General features: G+C 41.6%; 1 protein-coding gene across 1 annotated transcript in view; it reads right to left on the bottom strand.

Annotated features, from left to right (window-relative positions):
- LOC126981534 (hemicentin-2-like) overlaps positions 1 to 27,669 on the bottom strand; it is a 172,603-nt gene that overhangs the window by 106,879 nt on the left and 38,055 nt on the right. The window contains exon 2 of the mRNA XM_050832731.1: positions 14,432 to 14,471. Coding sequence (XP_050688688.1) covers positions 14,432 to 14,471 — 40 coding nt within the window. The remainder of the gene's footprint in view (positions 1 to 14,431; positions 14,472 to 27,669) is intronic.

Raw genomic sequence — 27,669 nt, 5'->3', positions numbered from 1 at the left:
AACGCTTCCCCTTCATTCATCATTCATTCATTCATGCCTCCCTCTTTACTGCTAACCCCAACTAACCCTTCAGCTACCTTACCTTTATCTCAGTACCTTCCCTTCACCTCCTGCCATTCCCTTACTCATTGCCTCTTACCCTCCTAACCTACTTCTCCCTTGCAACGCTTCCCTTTCATTCAACATTCCTTCATGCAACACTCCCTTTTTACTTCTAACCACAACTGACCCTTTAGCTTCCTTTCCCTTTATCCCTGTACCCCTTCCTTACCCTTTCTAGCAGACCCTTCACCCTGCCTCCTTTCCCTCTTCCCTCTCTGCGTTCCCCAAGAGGCGTTTTTCTCCTCTCATCTAATTACAATGGAGGGAATGAGTTTGTTTCGACGCAGTTGTGATAATGTGAGTTTGTCTGCGGAGAAGGAACAGGAGGAGGAGAAAACAGGGGCAGAGGAAGAGGAGAAAGCAGGGGAGAGGAAGAGGAGAAAATGAGGACGAGGAACAGAAGTAGGAGGCAGAAGGGAGAGGAGTTGATTTTGAGGACAAGGAGGAAAAGGAGAAGCAGGAGGAGGAGGAAGCAGAGAAGGAAGAGGCGTAGAAAATGAGGACAAGAATAAGGAAAGAGAGACAACAGAAGGGAGAGGAGTAGAAAATGAGGACAATGAGGAGGAGGCGGAGCAAAAAGAGTACCAATGGCAGTAGAAAGAGGAGAAACATGAGCATGGCGTGAGGAGGGAAAGCAGGAGGAGGAGGAGATACGAGGTGGAAATGAGAGGGAAAGTAGGCAGGAGGACGAAACTAATGACGGCGACAAGGACGGCGAAATGAAAACAGAAAAACAAAATGTACTTGAAAACGAAAACAGAGGCGTAGAAAATGGAAGAGGATGAAAGGAAGGAAGGAAGGAAGTGAAGGAAAGAAGGAGGGATGATTAAAAAAAGAAAGACGGGGATTTAAATACGGATGGAAGAGTAGGAAGGAAATAGGATAACGGTGATTAAATAAAAGGAAATGGAGAGGACAGAGAGACGTGTTCCAGAAAAATATAATGGAGAAGGACAAACACAGAGGGACGAACAAACAGGCAGACAAACAGACAGACGGACACACAGGCAGACAAAAACAAAAAAAATAAAGACAGGCAGACAGAGACACAGACCCAAACAAATAGAGACAGACAGAGAGAGAAAACCAACCACACTTACAGAGAAAAAGGAGGAAAAGAGAACGGAAGATAAGATAAAAATAGTTCGGTCGGACGAAAATAAAGGGAGGCGGTTGAAAATAAAACTCGAGAATTTAAAGTAAAAGAATAATTCAGAAAAAACGCCCAAACACCGCTCCCTGACTCCAACAATTTCCGTGTTTGCATCAACGTGTAAGTCTGTGCCTTATTCTGTTTTCCTGCACCTGCATTTTTTTCTGGCGTAGAATTAATTGGAGTTCAGCAAATCTAGAGACCCGAGGGAGGACACGGAAGTAAAGAAAGGGAGGAGGAAGAGAGATGGCAGGGAGGATAGAAAAGGAGAGGAAGAGGTAAGTGAAGTACATAGAAGTGTGTGAGGAATAGGAGGAGAGGGGAAGAGGACAGAGGAGACGAAAGCGAAGGAATAGGCATGTTGGAATAGAAGGAATTGATAAAGGAGGAATAGAGAGGAAAGGGAGAGAGTACGAGGAAGAAAAGTGAGGGACGTAAAAGTTGGAATGTTGGAGGAAGAGGAACGAGAGGAAGAGGAAGAGAAAGAAAAGGCAGATAGGGCAGGAAAAAAGAATAAATTGAAGGATGTATGGATGTAATGAAAGGAGGAATGAAATGAGATGGAAGAGAGAAAGAGGGCAGTGAAGGACAGGGAAGAAGAGGAGGGTGAAGTACATAGAAGTGTTGGAATAGAGAATGGAAGGAGGAAGAAGAGAAAGAGAGAGAGGAAGGACAAGGAAGAAAAGGAAAGGAAAGTACGAAAGGGAATGAAAGGAGGAGGAAGAGAAAGAGAGAGAGGGGAAAACATGAATGAAGAAGAAAGTGAAATATGTAGGCATGTCGGAGAAAGAGTAATGGTAGGAGAAAGAAGAGAAAGAGGGGAAACGTGGCTGAAACCAGAGAAAACAGAGAAGCAAGCGTCGGAAGAACAGAAATCCAAGAAGAAAGATGAAGAGAGAAAACTACAAGAACTCAAACCAAGATGCAAAAAAAGGAAGAAGTGTTTGGGTGAAAAAAATGCAGAAAAAGAGAAAGAGGACGAGAGGAAAAGGAGAACGGCACGAACTAGAAAACAAAAGCCGAAGAAGCTTTGAGGGGATAAAAATAGAACTAGGAGGAGGGGAGAGAAAAAAGCGAGTATAGAAAGAGAATTGAAAACGGCCTGCAGGAGAATCACAAATGGACGAAAGGAGAGAGGAAACGAAAGGAAAAGTGTAAAGTAAATCAGGATATGGGGTAGAAAAATAAACTAAAATGTAGAAAAAACGAAAAAAAGACTAAAAAATAAAGCTAATTGAATTGGAAAAAATGGAAAAAAGTAACGAGAGAAGCTTTTGAACGAAGAAAACGTATGCTGATAAGAATAAATATAAGAGGGATGCGTAAAGGAAAGAAAGGGAAGGCAAATAAAATGAGGAAAAATATATGAAAATAAAGAAAATAGTCGAGAAGGGAAAATAAGGGAAAACAAAATAAACTAAAACACTGTGAAAGAAGAAAAATGAGGTAACAGGAAGAAAAACAATGAAATAACAGGAAGTGAAAAATTATAGGGATGAAAGAAGGGAAAGGAAGGAAAGGAAGTAGAAAAGAAAGAGGAGTAAGTAATGGATCGATGCTCTTAGACGAAATAAATGAGTTTGTGAAGAAAAAAAAGGAAAATAACAAAAATGAAAATAAAAAGGATGCAAGGAGGGAAGAAAAGGAGGAGGAAAGAAAGAAATACGAATGAGTGAAGGATCGAGAGGTTCTTAGACGAAATGAATGAGTTAATGTGAAGAAAAAAAGTAAAATAACAAAAAAATAAAAATAAAAAGGATGCAAGGAGGGAAGAAAAGGAGAAGGAAAGAAAGAAAGAGGAAGAAGTGGAGGATCGAAAAGTTCTTAGACGAAATAAATGAGTTAATAGGAAGTAAAAGAAAAGGGAGAGAAGAAAAGGAGGAGGAAAGAAAGAAGAAATAAGTGGAGGAGAAAGGGAGTAGATAGTATAAAAGTTTGATAGATGAGAACTTAGGCGAAGGGATCAGCTGGACTGGGAGATGTTGGAAGGGAAAATAGGAATGGATGGAATTGCGGGAGACCTAGAAAATGAATAAAGGAAGAGGTAAAGGGAAGGAAGTAAGCCGAAAGGGAGGCATGATGTATGGGTTAATAAAGGAGAGATAAAAGAGGCGGGTGAAGGATGGAGAGGAGGAGGAAGAGAAGGAGGAGGAGGAAGGTTTAGTATGCAAGAATAAGGATGAATAGGAGGAGGGGGAAGAGAAGAAGGAAGAAGGTTTAGTATGCAAGAATGAGGATGAATAGGAGGAGGAAGAGAAGAAAAAGTTGGAAAAGGAAAAGGAGAAGAAAAAATGAGAAAAAGGAGGAGGAGAAAAAGATGAAAAGGAAGATAGAGGAGGAGGAGGAGGAGAAAAAAGAGATGAGGAAATGGAAGAAAAGTATCAAGACAAAAACGTGAAGAGAACAAGGAAAAGAAGGAGGAGGAGTATGCAAGAATGAGGATGAATAGGAGGAGGAAGAGAAGAAAAAGCTGGAAAAGGAAAAGGATGACAGAAACGTGAAGAAAAGGAAGAGAAATAGTAAGTGTTGTTGAAGTAAAAAATAGAAGATGTAAGAGAAGAAGAAAAGACAAAATAAATAGAGAAATGGGAATGTTTCGGTGTGAGGAATGAGGAAGTAAAGGGAGAGGAGAAGCAGATGGCGGTGAAAGAGAAACTGAAGATGGAAGAGAAGAACAAAGGACGGAATAAAGACAGGGAGATGGAAATGTATTGATGTAAAGGGTGAGAAAGAGAATGAAGGACAAATGAAGTAAGCTGTGATGAAGTAGAGGTAAGGGAAGATGGAAGAGAAGAAGAAACAACAGAATAAAGACAGGTAGATAGAAATATATCGATGTAAAGGGAAGAAAGGCGCAGAATTGAATATAGGAAGAGGAGGATAAAGAGGTAGAGGAGGAGAAGGTGGAGGCAGAGGAAGAGGAGGAGGAGAAAAGCTCTAATGTAAAATAGGAAGCCTCAATTTCGAAGTTAATTGTTCCTGCCTAGTTCATTTAATTACCGTTCTCATTTTCACATCCAGCGCTCTCATTTTAGGGCGACTGTCACGTTTTCGTCACCTACTTTCTCTCTGTTTTGCTCTATTTTTGCCTTTTTTTCTAGAAGTCCGGAAGTCAAAATTATCCAGCGAATTTCAAAGCAGTGAAAAAAGTGATGTACCTAGTTGTTTATTTGTTTGTGTGTTTGTGTGTGTGTGTGTGTGTGTGTTGTTTGCTTGCTACTTTTTTTGTTATATGAATGCTGGGTTTTTTTCTCTCTGTCTCGCTCTCTCACTCTGATAATTGCATTTTTAATTCACTTGAAAACTGTACCATTTTTTTACCTCTTTTTTTCTCTTTACTGTCCGTATGCATATTTTGTTTTGTGTTTGCGTATCTTCATGTGCGTATTAGCCTATATAAGCGTGTGTGTGTGTGTGTGTGTGTGTGTGTGTGTGTTCAGCAGAAAATTCATCTCCACGCTCGGATGTCCCTTCCACGACAATTCATTTTAACAACTCTCCCGTAAATTCTCCAATCAGCTTCTTCGCTAATGCCGAAATGATTATACTGAAGGGCAATTAGAATTTCGTGCCATCCTTCACCATCCTTAACGACCCAAGTCCCGGCTGTGCGCGCTCCCTAATTCCCCCAATAAATACTAGGTCAATTCCGGGGCCTTAATGGTAGTGTCTGTTTTTTCCTTCAGTCGCCCACTCCGCCGTGTAGGAAGGTGATAAAGAAAACGGAATGGTTGCCTCTCTCTTGTACCTGTGGGATTAGCATGCGAGGGGAAGGAAGGAAGGAAGGAAGGAAGGAAGGATGGAAGGAAAATGAAATGAATGAGAGTGTTGATGATGCAAATGACGAACGTGAGAGTAGAAGGGTGGAGGGAAGAGAGAGATTTCGAAGGGGAAACTAAAAGAAAACTACCACACAGACTGCCCCGAACCGAAAACTTACAGGAATAATGATAATATAAATAGTAATAACATGATGAGAGAGAAGAATGTGGTTGAGTGCGTGAGTGTGGGTGTGCGTGAGTGCATGTGCATGCGTGTGCGTGTGTGCGTGCAGGCATTGCAATTTTCAGAAGGGTTTGACGGTGCGAATCGGATTGGAGGGCAACGAAGGGGTGGCCGAGAGAGATAGAGGGAGGAAGGGAGAAGAGGAAGAGGGAGGAATGTGAAGGCAAGTGAAGAAGAGCAAAAAAAAAGGAAAGCATGGGAAGGGAAGATAATGAATGCAAAGAAGTAAAGGGAAGGAAACGGAAGGGAATTATAGGAAAGGAAGAGGTGAAGATAGGTAGAGGGAGGGGTGGAAGAAGAAAGGGACGAAAAGGGAAGGGAAGGAGTATAGAGGTAGAAAAAGGTAAAGGTGCAAATTATGGAAATGAGTTACGTAGACAAAAAAAAAGCATGAAAGAGAACGATAAAAAAAAAAATAAAAAAATGAGTTATGTAGATAGAAAAAAGAAGAAACAAATGATTACAGCGGAAAGAAAGAGAAGAAAGGAGTTCCATAGATAAAAAGAAAAAGAAGAAACGCAAAAGGAGGTGGAGAAAAAGGTTGAAAGCAGGAATACAAAGACGCGGAGAAAGGCAGGTGGAATGGCAGGCAGCAGGGAAAGGGAATGGCGGGAGATAGAGGATGACGGGACTGTCCGGGATATTTGGATTTATAGCACTGTGCCCTTTTTCCCCCTTTTCCCCTCGTGATACAAAGGCCTCGGCTCCTCTAGGGTTTTGCATGGCGAGAGGGAGCGAGCGAGTGCCGTGTGATTCTATATTGAAAACCCTCTTTGTCTGTTTTTGCCCACGCCTCTGGTTTACGTGAGCAGGAAGCAGAGCAGACTACCAGAGGCTCGTCCATTGGCTTTTCCGGTTATGTTACTCTGGATTTACATATGCCACAACACTGGTTCGATAGGTACATGGTGTTTTGTAATATACGTGTTCACTTTTTTCGCCGGTGACCTGTTTTGCGTGAGTAGGATTGAGAGCAGGATACCCGAAGCTTATCTAAGGGCTTTGCGGGCTATGTTACTCTGGCTTTACATATGCCCCAACACTGGTTCGATAAGCACATGGCGTTTTGTAATATTTGTGTTCACCCTCTTCGACTGTGTTTTCTCTCACCTCTGTTTGGCGCGAGTAGAATGGAGGGGAAGGCTGCCCGATCCGAGGCTAATCCATTGGTTTTGCGGTTATGTTAGTCTGGGTTTACACTTACTACGACACTGGTTCAATAGGTCCATGGTGTTTTGTAATATGCGCATTCACCCGGCTCGATAGGTTTGTGGTGCTTTGTAATATGCATGTTCAAACTGACTCCTTTCTCTGCTCCCTACACGCGTTGCTACAGAGCTCACTCGCCGACTCAGTTGGTTACATTAATCTGCTCGTGTTTTATGTAAATAGAATAAGGCCGCTCTAATTTTCTACATTATTTTATTATCGTTGTAACTCTGGTAGTTATTTTTATATTACGCGCATCAGGTCGAGTCGAGTGAATCTTTCTTTTTCTCTTTTCTCGAAGTTTCTGAAGGTATTTGGGTATTATTTTTACTTTTCCTGCTTCATAATTTTCACCCAGGTAATGGAAATATTATCTTTTACTTATGAAAACAATTTTTACATCAGCTGATCGCTTTTTCATGTTTTTTTTTTTGTACGGGAACGCGTTTTCTTTTCTTTTCTTTTCTTGTGTAATTAATTATGGAAATGAATTTTTTTTTTCTTTCTGTTCTCTTTGCTCGTAAATATTTCAAAAGAGCACTCCACCTCTTGATCTTTTTTTCATTCAGGTCTTTGCATGAAAAAAAAAAATTCTCCAGTTATTTATGTATGTTTTGGTCCAGTAAATGAAATGTACGTGTGTGTGAATGTGTGTGTGTGTGTGTGTGTGTGTGTGTGTGTGTGTGTGTGTGTGTGTGTGTGTGTGTGTGTGTGTGTGTGTGTGTGTGTGTATTTCAGCTGGCTAATCGTGTTGGTAAATATCTCGTCTCGTTTTCCTGCCTCAAAACTTTACAAAAATACTTTCCGGTTTTCGATGTGTTCATGTTTTGCAGGTGAACGGAATAGATTTTCACTACGGTTACCAAGGCAAGCCAGTAAATAGCTTCCGTCATTTTACTTTACAATATTGCTATATAAAAAAAAAAAAGCATGCCCTTCAGTTTTCAATATCATTTTTTTCCGGAACTGAATATGGAAAAATGTGAAATGCAAAAGGGTAAGAAAAATGACCATGAAGTATATGCTAGAAAATTATGTAATGCGTGTTAGCCTGCTTTGTGCAGCACTATAGAGCTTGGTGGGTTCATAGTGAGCTTTTTATTTTGTTTTCTCCCTTGGGCTGCAATAAAAAATACCTTACAACAGCAAAAAATATCTTGTTCAGCTTTCGATATCTACTTATGAAATGAAATGAAATATGAAAAATGTGATAATCGGAGTGTCAAAAATTATGATCAAGAGGCTTATATATAATTGATGAAATGTTGTATTCTTGTGTCAGGAGGTTTTGTGCAGCGAATTTACTTTACGATATACCAAAAATCATTTCGTTATTTCGACATCAGCTTTGTGTCAGGTAAACGATAAAGGAAAGTGAAGTGAAGGGAAGAACAATTACCTGGAAGTGTATGGATAATATAGTGAGTGTCGGTGTTGAGTAGCTTTGTGTAGTTACTTTACTTTACAATAGAGCAAAAAATATTCCCTTAATTTTTCGACTTGAATGATATATGAAAAAAAGTGAATATCAAAAAGCCAAGAAAAAGTAGTATGGATTATATAGATGATTAATTTATGGTGTATCATTGTAACCTAGCTTTGTGCAGTGACTTAACAATACAGCAAAAAAAATTGAACTCTTTCAACATAATTTTTTAGTCACCTGAATTTATGAAAAGATGTGAAAAGGGAGAAAGCCAAAACAATGACGAAAGGTATAGATAATGGAGTGTGTGTCGTTTCTAGCTACATTTATCCATTTACAATATAGCAAAAACATTACCTTCAGTTTTCGACATGAATGCTAAGAGAAAGGAAGTGAAAAAGTGAAGGCAAAAAAAATAACCAAGTGGATTTATAATTTGTGAGCCGTTGTGTAACTTTGTGCAGTGACGTCATCCGGGTGAGGTGAGAGAGAGAGAGAGAGAGAGAGAGAGAGAGAGAATTACATAAAATTACATAGAAAATCAGACCACACAGACCCCATGGTCCAGACTAGGTGGTCTGTCCTTAAACCTAAGTGATTTTACATTAATCAGATGGCTCCAAAACGTTGCTTTTCTACTCTAGTTAATATTAAGTTGAAGGAAGTGACGGTCGAGCTTGTTTTTAAAGGAGTCAATCGTGTTACACTGGACCACTGAAGGTGGGAGCTTATTCCATTCTCGCACTACAACGTTGGTGAAGAAAAATTTGGTGCAGTCTGAATTTACTTGTCTACATTTGAGTTTTACGCCACTGTTCCTCGTTCGCAAAGTGTCATCGATCATAAATAATTTTGTTCTGTCTACATTCGTGAAACCATTAAGTATTTTAAAACATTCGATCAGGGTTCCTCGGAGGCGACGTTTCTCAAGAGAGAACATGTTAAGGGTGGAAAGCCTTTCTTCGTAGGATTTGTTGCGCAAGGAAGGGATCATATTTGTTGCTCGACGCTGAACACCTTCTAGTTTAGCAATGTCCTTTGCATGGTGGGGAGACCAAAACTGTACCGCATATTGGGGTCTCTGAAAACTATTTAGTCCAGTAGTAAATCTATAATAAAATGTGCCCACAAAAAAAAATTGCAATAGATTGTTTCTCACTTCTGAGTGACTTGACGAGAACCGAGTTACCAATCTTTGTGTCGTCTGCAAATTTACTAATGCGATTATTTAGTCCAACATCCACATCGTTGATGTAAATAATGAAGAGCACTAGGCCAAGAACCGAGCCCTGAGGGACGCCACTAGTGACCGGCGCCCACTCTGAGCTCAATCTGTCAGTCACAACTCTTTGATGTCTGTTGCTCAACCAGTTCGTGATCCATTGGTTTACTTGATCGTCAATGCATATTTACTTTAATTTATAAAGTAATTTATGATGTGGGACTTTATCAAACGCTTTCTGGAAATCAAGATAGACTACGTCCAATGATTTGGTTACGTCATAAACTGAGAAGAGATCGTTGTAAAAGGTCAGTAGGTTTGACAGGCAGGATCTTTTGTTACGGAAGCCATGTTGTGAATCCCCAATTAATGAGTGGCTTTCGAGGTAACTCACAATTTTGTCTCTTATTATGCTCTCGAGTAGCTTACCTACAATTGAAGTTAGACTAATGGGTCGGCAGTCACCTGGCATTTTTTTGTCTCCTTTCTTAAAAATCGGTGTCACGTTAGCCTTTTTCCAATCCGAAGGGACGATGAGAGAGAGAGAGAGAGAGAGAGAGTGTGTGTGTGTGTGTGTGTGTGTGTGTGTTACCTGGTGCGTGTGGTCGGGCCCGGCGCCAGGCAATAATTTTGCGGACAGCGGGAGGCGGGTGATCCACTGGTCGGCGCGCGTGTTTGTTGACGTGCAGTTTTGTGTTACAGGAATGCGGCCTCGTTTTGCCTCCGTGTTTGGTATTGTTTTATCTCGTGCTGCCGCGCCTCGTGTTTGCTTTCTTCCACATGTTTTTTTTTTTTATGTTTGTTTGTTTTGCGTGCTTTGTTTCTCGTGTGTGTGTGTGTGTTAGTTCGTCCCATATTTCCACGTTGTGTCAGATTTTCTTTTTATGTATTCTTTATTTTTTTTACTCGCCTTCTTATTGGTATGCGGGTTTATTTTGCCTCATGTTTTATCTATTTTTGTCATTTATTGCTCTGCGTCATGTGGTTATCTTGTGTGTATTTGTGTTCCTTTTCTTTCTTTTTTTTTTTGTATTCTAGTTTTATTTTTCCTGTCATATTTTTTCAGTTTTCTTTATATTTCACTTCCTTTTTTCCATCATGCATTTTCTTTATTTCATGCCTCATCATTTTTATCTCTGTGTCACGTAGTTCTCTTGTATTATTTCTCTGCATTCCTTTTTTTATATCTCCCTTTTCAAATATTTATTTCCTTGCGATATTTTACAGTTTTCTTGTTTTGCTCCCCTTTGTTCCGTCATGCATCATCTTTCATCATCTTTTATCATTCCATAACTCTGTGTCGCGTAATAATCATGTACATTTTTTTTTTAAAGTTCGTTTGTGTTGTATTTTTTGTATGCATTTATTTTTTGGGTATATGTCGTTTTTCATATATTTCTTCTCCTCCGAATTCCTCCTTTTCATCACGCACCTTTATCATTTCATTGCACTGTGTCACGTAATAATCCTGTACAGTTTTCTAACTTTTTCTGTGTCCTCTTTTTGTTATTATTTTTTTTCTGTGTATGTTCTTTTTCAGAAACTCCTTTCCCTCTGCAATCCTCCACTTCGTCAACCATGTTTACCTTTTCACTACACCGTCACGTAATAATACTGCAGATTCTTATAAGTGTGTGTGTGTGTGTGTGTGTGTGTGTGTGTGTGTGTGTGTGTGTGTGTGTGTGTGTGTGTGTGTGTGTGTGTGTGTGTGTGTGTGTGTGTTATGCTTTTGTGCTTCATTTTCTCTTGTGTATGTCCTTTTTCAAATATTTCTCTTCCCGTAAATTCCTCCTTTTCATCACGCATAGCCATCATTTTATTGCATTGTGTCACGTTGTAATCTTGTACATCTTTCTTTAAATTTCTTTGTGCGTTCTTTTTCTTGCGCTTCATTTCTTTTTTTTTTTGGGGGGGGGGGTATATGTCCTCTTTTAACTATCTTTTTATGTGAACTCCCCCTTTTCATCACGCATCTCTGTCATTTTATTGCTTTGTGTCACGTCGTAATCTTGTACATTTTTATTTAAGTTTCTGTGCATCTCCATTTTTTTTTGGTACATGTCTTTTTTCAAATATTTCTCTTCCCGCGAATTCCCCCTTTTTATCACGCTTCTTTATAATTTTATTGCTTTGTGTCACGTAGTAGTTTTGTACATTTTTATTTAAGTTTCTGTCCATCTCCATTTTTTTTTGCATTCTTTTGTACATGTCCTTTTTCAAATATTTCTCTTCCCGCGAATTCTCCCTTTTCATCACGCATCTCTATCATTTTATTGCTTTGTGTCACGTAGTAATCTTATACATTTTTATTTAAGTTTCTGTGCATCTCCATTTTTTTTGTACATGTCCTTTTTCAAATATTTCTCTTCACGCGAATTCGTCCTTTTCATCACGGATCCTCGCCCTGCGCTTCATCATTTTACGGCTCTTCGTCACGTCAGAACTCTAGTCCGTCTTCTTTAGGTTCTGAATTATGCCGCCTCATGATAAGCTTCTCACTAACTTTATTCACGCCATTCTCCCCCGCTATAATCTTGCTCACGAAACTTCCGAAATTGTTCCTGCTATTTTTGGTTTCTCTCCCTTCGCCAGACTTTTGTTTATTCGCCTCTCGCGTTACGTTCCCGCATGTCAATCTACCACTACCTGTACCGTCTGTGTGTAGCTCCTTTCCAGTTTATTTCTACTGTTTTTCTCTCTTTTTTTATATATATCGGTACACTTTTTACATATCGGTACACTTTTTATATATCGGTACACTTTATATATTGGTACACTTTTTATATATCGGTACACTTTATATATTGGTACACTTTTTATATATCGGTACACTTTTTACATATCGGTACACTTTTTATATATCGGTACACTTTATATATTGGTACACTTTTTATATATCGGTACACTTTTTATATATCGGTACACTTTTTATATATCGGTACACTTTTTATATATCGGTACACTTTTTCCTCCCGTCGCGCTGAAGCCTTCCGTGTAAGTCAATCTACCAGACTACCACTACCTTCCAATCTACCACCTTTTCCTCTTTGTTTTCTGCTCCGTGAGGACTCTTGTCACTCTTCGTCTATTTTCCCATCATGCAGAGTGACACTTCTTGATCCCTTTTTTTCTTTTTTCTCCTCATCGGATTTTTTTCTATCTCGTGACCTCCTCGCGTGTCAGTCTCCCAGCCACTCCCTCGTGACCTTTACGTAGCTACTCTGCCACTGTTTCTCGCATAAAATATGTATTCCTCTTACCAGGTTTATATACACTAATACATATGATTTTCACCTCGTTTCTTCTACTTCACTCCGCATGCAAGATCTGTACATCATTCCAGTTTCATTTTTTCTTATTGTTAGTTCTTGTTCTCTGTGTCATATCCACTTCAATCTCTCTACTTTAGTAATTATGTTCTGGATCAGTAACAAGCTTATTTAGTCTTCCTGCACTTAGGCCATATAGTACAGCCTTTCTTCCTTCTTCCTCCTCCTCCTCCTCCTCATCATCATCATCATCATCATCATTTTCCGCTTAGATAGTCAGTTAAAAATACAGTTTAATCTTCCTTTATACTCTTGTTTGTTTATTGTCTGTAATGTTAATCCTAAATCCCCTACTTTGACATTCTATTTATACGAAGAGACGACAATGTATATTTTTACGCATTCATACCGATTAACGTCTATTTCGCTCACAGGTATTTGGGTTTCCGACACTAACTCACTCACACTTATCCCTTTTATTTCCTTGTTTTCTGCTTCTACATATATTTAGCATCCTCCTACTCATGCCTATTTATCATTATGCCTATTTGTTATTCTTATCCTCGCATCTATTTTTATTTCCTACACCGAGTCCCATCCAATTCATTTTCTTATATAAACTCCTAATCAATGACATTACATCTACATCTTTCATTAAGCTTATTTATCATTCCTCTCCTCAAATCTATCTAATTTTCCTACGCTGAGTCATGTATTCCAATTCCTTATATAAACTCCTAATTAATGGATCTTCATCTACGTCTATTTAGTTATTTTTCCCACACATTCAGTCTACTTCCTTATATAAACACCTAATTTATTGTTATTCTTCATCTTCATCTATTTAGTTTTTCCAACACATCAAGTCCATTTCCTTATATAAACTGCTAATTTATTGTTGCCCTACATCTACATCAATCTATTTTTTCCTACACATCAAGTCCAATTCCTTATATAAACACCTAATTAATTGTTATTTTACATCTACATCTAATTAGTTATTTTCTCCGAACTCTTGCCACACACATCAGTTCATTTATTTTGCTCATCATCTCGGTCGAGGGAGGAGAGGTCGGGCCTCCTATTTTGTGGTGGTTGTCTGGTTTCCTGTTTTCCGAGGGCTGGTAATGCACTCGCCGGCGCGGAAGGCAAAGATTTGGCTTTTATTTGTCCCTGCATCGGATGAATTAAGTTGACGTCGGTGCGTGTGTGTGTGTGTGTGTGTGTGTGTGTGTGTGTGTGTGTGTGTTTGCCTCGCTATCTGTCCATGTGTGTCTGTCTAGCTCTGGCTCAGCGTCTCTGTGTCTTTCTTTCTCTATATCTGTCTGTATCTCTGTCTGCCTGTCTGTCTGCCTGTTTGTGTGTGTGTCTGTCTGTCTGTTTATCCGCCTTATATAAAACTTCAATTCCTCGTTGTGCCATAGGATAAAGATTCAACGTGAGTCTGCGTTTGCCATTCAGTCAATCAATTAGTCATTCAATCACTTGGCATGTAATTAACCTTGACCTTCCGAGCCTGGAGAGAGAGGAGACCGGAACACACTCAAGTCAGTCGGTCAGTCAGCCAATCATTTATTCAATCAGTTAGCCAGTCTGTAGCTTTGTCCCCTCGCCACTATAAATAAATATCCGCCCGTCATATCATCGGACGGGGCACACCACTACGCCGTCACATGGAAAAGCTACACACGAAAGTTAGACAAGATACAGTAAAGACACTCCATCCAGTTAGTCAATCAATCATCCAGTCAGTCAGTCAGTCAGTCAGTCATCCAGTTACCCGGGCAGTCATCCATTCATCCAATCAGTCAGTCGCTCAGTCAGTCAGTCAAAATCCTTGACTTACCGAGGTCAGTCACCCAGTCAGTGAGTAAATCAATCATCCAGTCAGTCAATCAGTCAGTCAGTCAGTCAGTCAGTCAGTCAGTCAGTCAGTCATCCAGTTATCCAGGCAGTCGTCCATTCATCCAGTCAGTCAGTCGCTCAGTCAGTCAGTCGTTCAGCCAGTCAGTCGCTCAGTCAGTCAGTCAGAATCCTTGACTTACCGAGGCAGGAGATGCACAGCAGACCGGCAACACACTCCATCTGAGGAAACACAAAGATGCAACACAATTAGTCAACATCAGGCTTGGGTGAACACAAACCAAGGAACTTACTTCGTGCGTCACCGTCTGGAAACCTTACCAACATGAGCGTTAAGTTTCGGCGAAGATGAGACGGTGAAGGCGAAAAAGAGGAAAATGAAAATGATTAGGAAGATTATGCTTAGATGATTAGTCTTGTGTATTACTTTATATATAGTTTGGTTTATGTAGTTTTAGTGGACGTTTCGCTCATTGGATTTTGTGGAGTATGTAATTATTGAGAGATATTGAGCTTCTGCTTATAATTAAAAGCAGATTAGGAAGATTATGCCTAGTCTTGTGTATTACTTCATATATAGTTTGGTTTATGTACTTTTAGTGGACGCTTCTCTCATTGGATTTAGTGGAATATGTAATTATTGGCAGTTATGGAGCTTCTGGTTGTTATTAAAAGGTTTTGGATAACAGAATATGATAGCTGTTCCTTAGTTCCGTTGTGCCTTTCCTTTGATAATTTATAAGTCTTCATTTTTTTTTCTAACTTGCAGAACTCCCTCTCCTATTCCACCTCCTTCTCTTGTCTCTAATCATCATCATCATCATCATCATCATTATCATCATCATCATCATCATCATCTCCTTCATGATTTCTCAGTCTCTCCAAACTCCTACTTCTCTTCCTTGTCTTCCGTCTTCCTCCTCCTCATTATCATCCTCGTTCTCTTCTTCCTGTTCCCAATCTCTTCCTCCTCCTCCTCCTCCTCCTCCTCCTCCTCCCTCCCCATGACTTCATTTTTCTTCTTCGTCGTCATCTTTATCATCGTCCTGATCCACTTTTTCTTCCTCTTCCACCTGTCCATTCTCCCTCTCCCGCTTTCTTCTCTCACTGATTATTCCACACAGCCTCCAGCTCTTCCACTCCCCCTCCACCTCCCCTTCCTCTTCCCTCCCTCCTCTCTCCCCTCTCATCTTCTGGCCATTCCCCTTCCTCTCCCCTCCTCCCCCCCTGCGCCTCCCTGCCACTGAGTCAAGGGAGTGGAATGCAGATTTGAAATGCTGGGAGAGTTTTCATGATATTTTTTTAATCTTTTTGTCTCTTATGTCTTTCTAGAATTTATTAGTGTTAGTTGTAGTAGTTGTAGTAATGGTAGTAGTAGGAATAATAGTAATAGCAGTAATAGAAGGGAGAGGAAGAGGAAGAGGACGATTAGGAGGAAGAGAAAAAAGAGGAGGAGGAAGAGGAGTGGTATCATTATTATCACCATCTCAGGGACGTTGTGTGTGTGTGTGTGTGTGTGTGTGTGTGTGTGTGTGTGTGTGTGTGTACGAGAGAACATATATAAAATACTCCTCAAGGGCCATTTTCTTAGTTGGATTGTTATGTCTTCCTCTCGAGACACCAGAAGGGCTTTTGTTTTTTATTCTCTCTCTCTCTCTCTCTCTCTCTCTCTCTCTCTCTCTCTCTCTCTCTCTCTCTCTCTCTCTCTCTCTCTCTCTCTCTCTCTCTCTCTCTCTCTCTCTCTCTCTCTCTCTCTCTCTCTCTCTCTCTCTCTCTCTCTCTCTCTCTCGTTATAAATCGTCGTTTGCAGCGTGTGTTTTTTTCCTTCACTTTTTTTCTGAGAGAATTTTGAGAAGGGAATTGAAGTGGTTAACCTTTTTATAATTTTTTCTCACTTTTTTCCTCTACTTTATCTTGCTTAAAACTTGCATCACATTAATTTATTCAGCTTTTGAGTCCGCCAGATTTTTTTTCTTTCAAACATATTACTTCCTTTTCACTTGTTTCTTCTTTCGGTTTATGATTTCTTTCTTGCTTTATTCGCATTCCAAAATTCTTTCAGCTTATATTTTCATTCTTTTCCCTCTCTCTCTTTAGTCCATCACTTGTGCGTTTCAGTTCTCTTACTATTACCTCTTAACACATTCTGCTTCGTCCATATTTCAACCATTCCCAGCTTCCCGTCATATTTCATTCATCTCGCGCCTCTCAATCATGCATTCCCTAATCAATACGTCAGACTCGTTTAATTAATCTCCTTTGCACCTCACCTCACCTCGCACATCACTCCTGGAGCTCACCTCAATTCAGTCTTGCCTCACCCTACCTCCTAACACATGGGCTCACTTTTCGCTTTCACTTTTCACACAGCACTCCTGGAACTCACCTCAATTCAATCTTGCCTCACCCTACCTCCTAACACCTGGCCTCACTTCTCACCTTCCCAACGTAGCTTAACTCACCTCAGCTCCGTTTATGTCATTTTATCTAACTTCACTTCAATTTGCTTCACCTTTTCATCATGTCGTACCTGACCTTGCATTATTTTTATTCGCTTAACCACATCTCAGTGCACCTATTCACATCACCTCAACTCACTAAACTCACTTCAACTGGATTCACTGTTTTATCATTTTACATCACCTTGCCTTATCTTTCTTCACCTCACTTTACTTCACCTCACTCATTTCATCTCTTGACTTCATCTTATCTTGTCTTACTTCAACTGGACTCCCCTTACCTTGCCTGACCTTACCTGACCTTGCCTTCCTTCACCTCACCTCACTTAGCCTCACTTTAGTTACCTATTCACCTAATACTCTCACTTCAACTCACCTCCTCTAACCTCACCTGAACTAGCCCCACCTTCTCATCTTACCTCACCTTAGTTTACTTTCCTTCGCCTCACCTCACCTCCTTTCACCTCACCTTCTATCACTTCAATACATTTCACCTCAACCTGATCTTACTTCAACTGGACCGACCTTTTCATCATACCTCATCCCACCTCAGCTTAACCTTTCTTCACCTAATTCCCTATTGTTTCACCTCGATTCCCTTAATTACCTCTCCCTCTCACCTCAACAGCACCTCACCGCAAGCTCTCCACCTGTCGCGCTTAATTAGTCAATCGGACGCAGGTCTGATTCACAGCCACTTTGTAACCCGTATTTAGTGGAAAGCCGCTCTCAGCAAAGACAGGACCATGGAATGAGAGAGAGAGAGAGAGAGAGAGAGAGAGAGAGAGAGAGAGAGAGAGAGAGTATTTGAAACGCAGCTAAATCCGGGTTGCGAAGCGGTGGGCGCCTCTTTCTCTTTCTATCTCTTGTTTATGTATCTGTTTATTTGCATGACTGAATGAGTTACGTTTTTTTGTAGTATTTTATTGTTGTTTTTAAATGTAACGTAAATATTGTGTTTGTTAGTTTGACTGTGTGTGTGTGTGTGTGTGTGTGTGTGTGTGTGTGTGTGTGTGTGTGTGTGTGTGTGTGTGTGTGTCTATGTGTATATTTATGAAGTTATATATAATGGGTTTTACTTTATTTACTGTGTGTGTGTGTGTGTGTGTGTGTGTGTGTGTGTGTGTGTGTGTGTGTGTGTGTGTGTGTGTCTTTTCCTACAGTCTTCATCACGCCGCTTGTGTTTGTGTATGCATATTAAATTCTCTGTTATGTATTTTATTAATTTTGCCAGCCGTGTCTGCCCACCGCGTTAGCCTGTCTGTCTGTGGCTGTGTGACTGTGCGTTTGCCTGTCTCTTTTGTTTATGTGTGTCTGTACGTCTGTCGGTTTTACGTTTATTGTTCGTTTGTTTCAGTGTCTTTTTTTGTGGGAATCTATCTTTTTTTTTTCTCCTACACACACACACACACACACACACACACACACACACACACACACACACACACACACACACACACACACACACACACACACACACACACACACACGGTGGCTGAATGGATAGCGTGACGGCGCCGCGTTCAGGACGACGCGAGTTCAATCCCCGCCAGGTGCCACCAAGCTGGGATTTTTCAGCCGCCGCCAAGTGGCTTAAAACTACCCACATGCTCTCCACAAGACCACCAGTCCATCACCACACCTTCCCCTATCCACCAGTCCCATTACCAACCCTTCCCCTATCCACCAGTCCCATTACCAACCCTTCCCCTATCCACCAGTCCCATTACCAACCCTTCCCCTATCCACCAGTCCCATTACCAACCCCTTCCCTATCCACCAGTCCCATTACCAACCCTTCCCCTATCCACCAGTCCCATTACCAACCCTTTCCCTATCCACCAGTCCCATTACCAACCCTTCCCCTATCCACCAGTCCCATTACCAACCCTTCCATTCTCCACCTGTCCCATTAACAATCCTTCCCTTATTCACCAGTCCCGTTATCAGCCCTTCCCCTATCCACCAGTCCCATTACCAATCCTTCCACTATCCACCAGTCCCATTACCAATCCTTCCACTATCCACCAGTCCCATTACCAATCCTTCCACTATCCACCAGTCCCATTACCAATCCTTCCACTATCCACCAGTCCCATTACTGTGGGGTTCTTGAAAAAGGTCTGGACTTTTGAAGATCTCGATATATTCTCAGCAATAAAAATATAAAATAAATTACCTGAAAATTGAGTTCTCAGTCTCACAGCCCCTTCTATTCACTTATTTTTGAACAATCACACCCTCATAAAATAAGCAAAGACCACAGGGGGGACTCTAGACTCTAGGATTAAAGATGAGCTCCGGGAGGGCAGCATGAGCCAGTGCAAGATGGCGCCACTATAAAAACTCGCCTGCGCCAGAACGGGCCGGGCTGACCGTCAGGCCCCACCGGGAAGAAGCCTTGGGCCGACCATCAGGATCCACCGGGAAGAAGCCTACCTGTGCAATAGGCCACGACGTAAAAAAAAAAAAGAGAGAGAGAGAGAGAGAGAGAGAGAGAGAGAGAGAGAAATTCCACTGAAATTATGGAATGCCAAAAATAGCCGCACGGAATGAAAAATATTAACGGAGAGAGAGAGAGAGAGAGAGAGAGAGAGAGAGAGAGAGAGAGAGAGAGAGAGTTTATGACGCCCCGCCCTCTGATGGTTCCCGTGAGAGCCAACAAGGCAGTCAGGTCACACACGCAAGCAGGCAACCCACTACCTCCCCTTCTCTTCCCTTCCTCTCTCTTCCTCCCCTTTCCTTCCCCTCTCCCCTCTTCCTTCCATCCCCTTTATCGGCTTGCCTCCCTTTCTTCCTTTCCTCTCCCTTCCTTTTACTTCCTTCCCCTTCCTCCCTTCTTCCCTCTTCTTGCCTCCTCCTTCCTCCTCCTCCCCTTCCCTTCTTTATCCTTTCCTCCCTGCCCCTTCCTTAATATGCTTGCTTGCTCCCTCTTCGCCTTCCCTCACTCCTTTCCTCATTTCTCTTCCCTTTGTTTGCCTTTCCCTCTTTTCTTCCTTCTGTTCCTTTACTTATCTCCCTCAGCTTTCTCTTCTTTTTCACTTTCTTTCCTTTTTTTATCAAGGGTATCTTATCTTCCTTCTTTCTTTTCTTTCTCTCCACTGTATCCTCATAATCACTTGCTTCCGTCTTCCTTTAGCATTCCTTCTTATTTCTTAATTACACTGCTTGCTCTAACTGTAACTCATCCTCTTTCCTCCTCTTGGTTCCTTGCTATTTCTATATGGCTTCCTCTTTCTCTTTGTTTTTTTGGCCTCTCCCTCTCACCTCATTGTTTCCTCCTCCTCCTTCCCTCCCCCGAAACTCACATAGTTTCCTCATCTATCACATCTTCCTCCCCTCTCTTCCTGCTGCCCTTCCCCTCACTCCACTGTTCTCTACTTAATCTTAATTCCTCCCATACCTCATGCTTCTAAAATTTCCTTCGCCATATTTTTTTCCTACTTTATCATCTTCCTCCTCCTCTTCCTCTTGTTTATGCTTTCTCTCTTACTTTCAGCAACTCCCCTCTCATCGCTTCGGCTCTCCCTCTCCATCTATTCTACCTCCTTTGTATTTTTTCTTCCCAACGTTTTCCATTATCCTACTCTCTATTACCCTCTTCTACCTTCTGTCTCTCTCTTCAATCTCATCGCCCCTGCAGTGTTACCCTCCTGTGGCAACGCTTTCTACAGGGTTTTGGCAACACTGCGGGTATGGAGCCATGTATGTAAAGACACCCTTAACCTTATCTAGTTACAACCAAAGGAGTCAGTTTATTTTTGTGCACGGTAAGTTCATATGTGTTTCCTTAGTAATGAGACTTATTATCTAACAAAGTGAGCAGGAGTGAGTAGGTACCGGGAATCAGTCGAGGGCTTTGTTTCGGCGGTTTGTGGATGAGGTGTGTGTGTGTGTGTGTGTGTGTGTGTGTGTGTGTGTGTGTGTGTGTGTGTGTGTGTGTGTGTTTATTTGTTTATTTGTGTCTTTGTTTGTTTGTGTGGTCGCTCTCGTAAAATACATGCATGCGTGCTTCCTTACATTCACACAAACATTGACTTACCTAACTACACACATACATCCATTCTTACATACATATCTACATTCATATAAACATACACACACATACAGAGGTGAATCAGCGTCGTGTACATATATGGTGCATGTCACTGACCCGGATTGAATTAATTAGTGTAACGTTACCAGAACAAAAAAAAAAAATCTCATCCATATTACCGCGTTATAAATTGGTTCATTAATCCGCGTCAGCCATCGAGCGGGAGGTGCTTGGCGTGCGCGGCGGTGACTTACTCCGAACACTTTTTATTAACTATATATTTTCACTGATGGCACGGGCGACAGCTTTGGAAACACTGCATTACATTTCCGGGACATCAACTCCGCTATGTTTTGGAATATATTTATCTCCTGTCAAGACTAACACACACCTGACACGGCCTTTAGTGGTGCCTGGGGAGGGGGGAAGGAAAGGGGAGGTGGTGGAAGGGGTGGAGTGAAGGAAGAGGGAGGTGGTGAGGTGGAGACAGGCAGAGGGGAGTAGGAGGAAGTGGTTGGCTGATCAAAGAGGGAGATGGTAAAGGGAACAGGGAAAGGGAAGGTGGAAGAGGAGGTGGAATCAGGGAAGAGGGAGAGTTGGGGATAGGGAAAAGGGAGGAGGTGGAAGGGGTGGAGTGAGAGGAAAGGGAAGAGATGAAGAGGACAGTGGGAGAGGAGGAGGTGGAAGAGGCGAAGTGAGAGGAGAGGGAGCGAGGGAGTGGGTGAACACAGATAACTGAGGATGTTGGGGAGTATATATGAAGGACAGCCCTCTGGAGACTACGAAAGGAAGGGGATGAGGGGAGGGGATGAGGGGAGGGGATGAGGGAGGGGGTGAAGCTAGCGTGTCTGAAGAGGAGCACTCGAGGGAGGAATGAGGAAGTGGAATGAGGGAGGAATGAGGAAGGAGAGTGAGGGAGGAATGACCGAGGGAGGGATGAGGGAAGGGTAAGGGAAGAGAATGATTGAAGGAGGGGAATGAGGAAGAGGAGTGAGGGAGGAAAACGAAGAAAGAAAGTAAGAAGATGAGAGGGAAGTGAGCGAGAGGAATGAAGAAGAGAGCAAGAGGAAGGGGAGTGACTGAGTTGAGGGGAATGAAACTAGCAAGTCTAGAGGGGAACAGAAGAGAGTAATGTATGCGCCAAGTCTTCCAGGAGAGACGAAGGAAGATGAAGGGGGTGTCTAGGAAGGAGGAAGGAAGGAGGGAGGGAAGGAAGGAGCAAGTCTTTGGTGGAATAAGAGAGAAGAAAAGACGGTTCAGAGGAGAGGAAATGAATGGAAAAAGACAGAGAGAGAGAGAGAGAGAGAGAGAGAGAGAGAATAAACACCAAGACTCTGAGAAACAAAGAAAGAAAACGATAGAAAGTGTGATCAAGAAACAAAGGAAAAGAAGAGAGATAAAAAAACAAAGAAACTGGAAACATAGAAACTCCAATCACCACTTTTAACCACAATCACCACCACCACCACACAGGCAATACCACTCCACACCCTTACATATTGCCACTCTCTTCTCTACCAAATCCTTCTCTCCCTCCCTTCCTTCCGCATTCTTCCCTCCTTCTCCCACTGGCCTGTCTCTGCTTTAAGTTCTCCCTTCTGCATCCTCCTCTTCTCCCTCGTGCCCTTCTCTGCTTCAAGTCCTCCCTTCTGCATCCTTCCCCATCCGCATTCTCCTCCTCCTTCTACCTCTCGCCCCTCTCCGCTTCAAGTCCTTCCCTTTCACACATTAGTCTCCTCCCCTCGCCTCGACCACTCATCCAGGTGAGCCCTCAGCTAATCTCAGGTGTGTGGTAGCGTGCCCTCCTCCGGGTCTTCCCTCCTTTGGAAACATGAAGAGGCCCGCGAGTTTTGAGTTCTTTGAGGGAGCTGAGGGTATGTAGTTAGCGTTCCTGTGGGTGAGGGTTCTCGTGGAAGTGGATAAAAGTTGTATGTCAAGGAAACCGCAAGTGGAGAGAAGCAATCAAACAATCAAATGCAATCAAATAGGTTTTCGTGTACATAAAAAAACCCATGTGGAGAGACGTAATCAAACTTCAGGAAAATAAAATAAATGATCATGGTTTTGTAGTGGAAGTAGGAGAAGAAACGAAATTATGATGGTGTTCCAAGTGACGTTTATGAGTACAATAGGTCTTCATGTACATAAAAAATCCAAGTGGTGAGACGCTATCGAACTTTAAGAAGAGAAAAGACATACTAATAGTGGTTTTGAAGTGGAGGTAAGAGTAAAAGGAGGATTCGAGTGTATAAAAGCAATAAGTATTAGACGAATGCTGCGTCCTTCAAGAGTAAAATCCATAACTACAAACACGCTCTAGCTACTGAAAGAGTAAAATGAAAAACAAAAGTAATTATAGGTACAGGAAGCAAACACAAACATAGACAGACAAGGATAGACACATACATACATACATACATACATATATAGACACAGACACACACAGACAGACAGACTGATAAACAAACACAGACATGCATAGCTACAGACAGACAGACAGGCAGAAAAAACAAGCAGACAAACAGACACAGACAGACAGACAGACAGACAAACAGAGAAATAGACAGACAGACAGACAAAGCAGACAACAACCGAGAAACAAAAACAAACAAAAAATAAACCAAAATCAGAAAAGAAAACGAAAATAGACAGATAAAAAAACAGGTATTCAAACAGACATAAGCAACAGACAAACAGAACGAGACGGACAGAAAGACAGGCAGGCAGATACAGACAGACAGTTCCTGAGGGGTACGTGTCGTCAGAATGGAAAATAAGGCTAATGATTTTCCCTTTTGGCAGAGACGCCGGCGAGGACTCGGGGCTGCCTCACCGTAATCACCCGCGCGCACACACACACACACACACACACACACACACACACACACACACACACACACACACACACACACACACACACACACACACACACGCACCCTCCCCCCTCCCTTCCCTCCACTCACATACTCACTCCCCCCTCCCCTCCCCTCCCCCACCACCACCACACGTACATTTGCATACAGCTTTCTTTTCACATAACCACCGCTTCCTTACTTTCCTCTCCTCCCCTCCTCCCTCACTCCCTCTTCCTCATCTCTCTCCACCTCTCTGCACTCTGCCTCGTCCCTGTCCCTAGTCTACCCCTCCCTCCTCTCCTCCTTTCTCCTTCTTTACATCCTTTCTTCTTCATTTTGTCTTTTCCCCGAATTCTGGTCTAATTTTCATCCCACGTTTTTCTACGAGACCTGATTTCAGCCCGTTCCTATTTTCTTACCTCCTCGCCTTGCCATCTGCCTCCCTCCTTCCCTCCCTCCTTCGTTCGGTCTCCCCACCCCTCCCTCTCTTTCCATTCTCTCCAACCATCCCTCTCCTTCCCTTTTTCTCCCCACCCTTCCCTCACCTTCTTTCCATTCCGACCTCCTGTCTACTCTCCTTCATTTCTTTCTTTTCTGCTTCTTTCTCTCCTCCCCGTGTTCTCTACGTTTTTATCTCCTTCTTTCACTCATCTCTCCTTCCCCTCCTTTCCTCCCCTTCTAACTTTCTTCTTCTAAAACGGTCCCTTGCCATCCCTTCTTTCCTACTTCTCTTTTTCTTTTCTCTTCTCATTTACCCTTTTTCTCCGCTAGCTTTCGTTCCATAAAGCAAGCAGTCTGTCGTATCTCCTTCTCTTTAATTCCCTTCCTTCTTCCATCTCCTCCTCCTCCTCCTCCTCTTCCTCCCCCATCTCCTCTTCCTTCGTTCCAATATTGCCATCACAAAATCCATCTTCATTTCCCTCAACGCCTTTCACATTTACGTTTCCCTCGATTTTACACGCCGTCTCCCCTCCGTCGTAAACTCCCTTTCATCACGTGTCCTCAACTTTTACCAGCCGCGTCAGTGAAGGCTGGTATTGTTTTCAGACGTGTGTGTATGTGTGCGGGTGCGGGTGTGGGTGGGTGGGTGGGTGCGAATTATCATCCCCAACAAAGATAAAGAGCATTCCTGTCACGGTTTTTACGCCACGAGGAGATTTGAGGAATAGTTTGACGGATGTTTGACGTTCCTATCATACTTATTGCTTTTGTGAGAGTAAGGCTTTGATGTTTTGCCGGATGTCCGTTTGTCTGTCTCGTTGAATCAAGACCGCATGTACTGTTCCATTTCTCTCTCTATGGTAAGTTGTGGCTAATCTTCCCTGCTTTCCCCTCTCGCTTCCTCTCTCTCTCTCTCTCGCTTTGCTTTTCATGTCCTCCTTCCCTCTCCCTTCTTTTCCCTATATTCGTCTCCCCTCGTCTCACTGGTAAGATTATTAGCGTTTTATGTTATTTCACAGAGTATCTATTTTTTTCTTTAGGGTTTTTGTTTTCGAATAGTGAGAGAGGAAGTGAGGGGATGTTTTTGACGATCTTTTTTAACTTTTTTGTGTCTGCTTTTAGATTTGGCTGGCAGAGAGATTGAGATTTTTTTTTTTTTTTTTTTTTTTTTTTTTTTTTTTGCTGCTGCCTGGCTCAGAGTGTTCGTGTTGAGTTTTTAAAGATAACGTTGAAAAATAACTGCTCTGTCTTCAAAGAACGTTCATAAAAGATTCAGGTGCCTTTGTGAATCATGGATGGATCTCATGAATTCTGGCATTATTCATTCAGAGCTTTTGAATATAGTAAAAACATAACACTCACGCTTTTCAATATTGTATGACCAACAGCTTCTCATGTTACTGGTTTAATATTATTTTGTATCCTTCTACCTTCTACACTTTTCAATATATTATGACGAAAAGTCTCTTATTTTGCTAGTTTAATATTATTTTGTATCCTTCTACCTCCACTTCACGGTAGTTGTAGTTTTTTTTTTTTTTTTTTGCTTACTGTTCTCATCGTTTTGTGAGCTCTGAGATTATGAAGTCTTTTAATACTCACATTTCCTTATATATTTCCTACTTTTACACGATTCATATCCATAATGCTTAATTGAGTTTCACGTCACGACTATTTCATTTTTACGACGAGGGAAGGAGTTTGAGGAAGAATAATCTACACGAAAACTCCTACCTAGAACACTCACAAAAAAAACTATTGTATTAGCATCAGTTTGAATTTCCCGCGGCTCTTTTGGGAACATCATGGCGCCCAGGATGAAGACGGCCAAACTTTCATACTCTGTGGCTCTGGTGCAATGCCTCCCCGTGTTCCTGTCGCCGCCTCGTCCTCCTCGTCTCCCTGCGCCACACGCCTCCTGGGTTGTCTCGATGTGCTCTGCTTTCAGGTGTATGAATTTTGTCACCTCTAGTCTTCCTTTGCTCTCTCTCTTCAGGTGTTTAATGGGTCGTGTCTGCTGCTGGTGGCGTTTGGTTTTAGAGTTGATTGATTTTTTTTTTTTTTTTGTGTGTGTTATTGCTTTTTATTTTTTTGGTTGTTTTGCTATATTTTCCACAAACTTGAGTGTTGCCTATTAAATTATCACTAATGTCGTGTTTGCGTGTGTGTGTTTTTTTTTTGTGTGTGTGCATGTGTGTGTGCCCGCGTGTGTGTGTGTGTGCGTGTGTGTGTCGGTTTGGTAAATAAATTGATCGTATTGTGTATATTTTTCATTTCATCTTAAAAAATCTCAGTTCTGTCGCTCCATATTTTTCCACGGACTTCTACATTTTTTAATTCGATACTGACGCGCCTTTCAGTTCGTCTCTTAATGTGTTTGACGACCCAGACTCTCGGAACCACCGCGACTTTAGCTCACCCCGTCAAGTGTTTCCTCGGCTGCTGGGAGACGATGATGATGATGATGATGATGCCTAGTTTTACCTCTTATCCTCCCATTATTGCATCGTGAGCTTCGGGGCAGACTTCCTTAAAATGTTGATCACCTTTCTTATACCTAAAAACATTATACCCTAAACCTACTAATGACTTTTCTTTCAATGTTTTCCTACCTTTCTTTATCTTAAACACAAAGGTAACGTGGCATTCTTTAACCCAAACCTACTAATGAATTCCTTCCAATGTTCTCCCTCCTCCATCTACATAAAAACAAAGGTTAAGTGACATTTCTTTACTTGAACCTACTGTGACTTTTTTTTTACCTCCTACTCTCTCATTAACCCTTCGCGAATTTTAGGGTAGAGTTCCTCTCAGTGTTTTACCATCTTTGTTCAGCTTACAAACAAAGGTAAAGTGACATTTCTTAACGTAAACTTAATAATGACTTCCTTTCAATACTCCACCTAGTTGATATTCTTAACCAAACACCACCAATGACTTTTCCTTCAATGTTTTATCAGCTTTTTTTTTTAGCTTACAAACAAATGTAAAGTGACATTTCTTAAATTAAACCTAACGTAAACTTTTCTTTCGGATTTCTCTTTCTATCCTTGTCTACTTAGGAGCAACACTTAACCGTAACTTCTTTTATTTTTGTTGAAAGACTCACTTCTTCAAGAAAAAAAAAATAGCAGGACATTTGTTACCCTTGACCCACCTATAAAATATTCAACGACTCTCTTCACCTCTAAGTTTTCCAAGCGGCAACACTCAGCTGGTAATTGTTTTCCCTTTTTTTTAGCCTTACTCCGCCTCGCTTCACTTTAACAAGATACAAAATTAACGAGCTCAACGTCACTCTGTTTCTCTGACGTTTCTTCTCTCCTGGCGACTCTCACTCGTTGGTCAGGTTGGTTTTAAATGGGTGACGGGTAAGTGACCTTGGCTTCACCTGGACGCATCGTACCTGGATGCTGGCAAAAGCCTTAAAATTGCTCAAGTTGAGTTAGCGTTTTCTTTTTTCTATCTGGAACTGCGTATATTTAATAATTTTGTTTCTTTGTTGTTGAGTGTTTTTGTTGTTTGCAGTCTTTTCCTAGTTGTTTTTTTCCTGTCACTACTCCTGTATTATACAATGAATCTATCTTTTTCAGTCTTTCTTTGTATACCTTCAAAAGAGGGGTATCAAG

This window comes from Eriocheir sinensis, chromosome 48 (genome assembly GCF_024679095.1).
Source record: "Eriocheir sinensis breed Jianghai 21 chromosome 48, ASM2467909v1, whole genome shotgun sequence".
In the NCBI taxonomy this organism is placed as follows: domain Eukaryota; kingdom Metazoa; phylum Arthropoda; class Malacostraca; order Decapoda; family Varunidae; genus Eriocheir; species Eriocheir sinensis.
The sequence above is the reverse complement of the archived record's forward strand: the minus strand, read 5'-3'. Positions and strand labels throughout refer to the sequence as shown.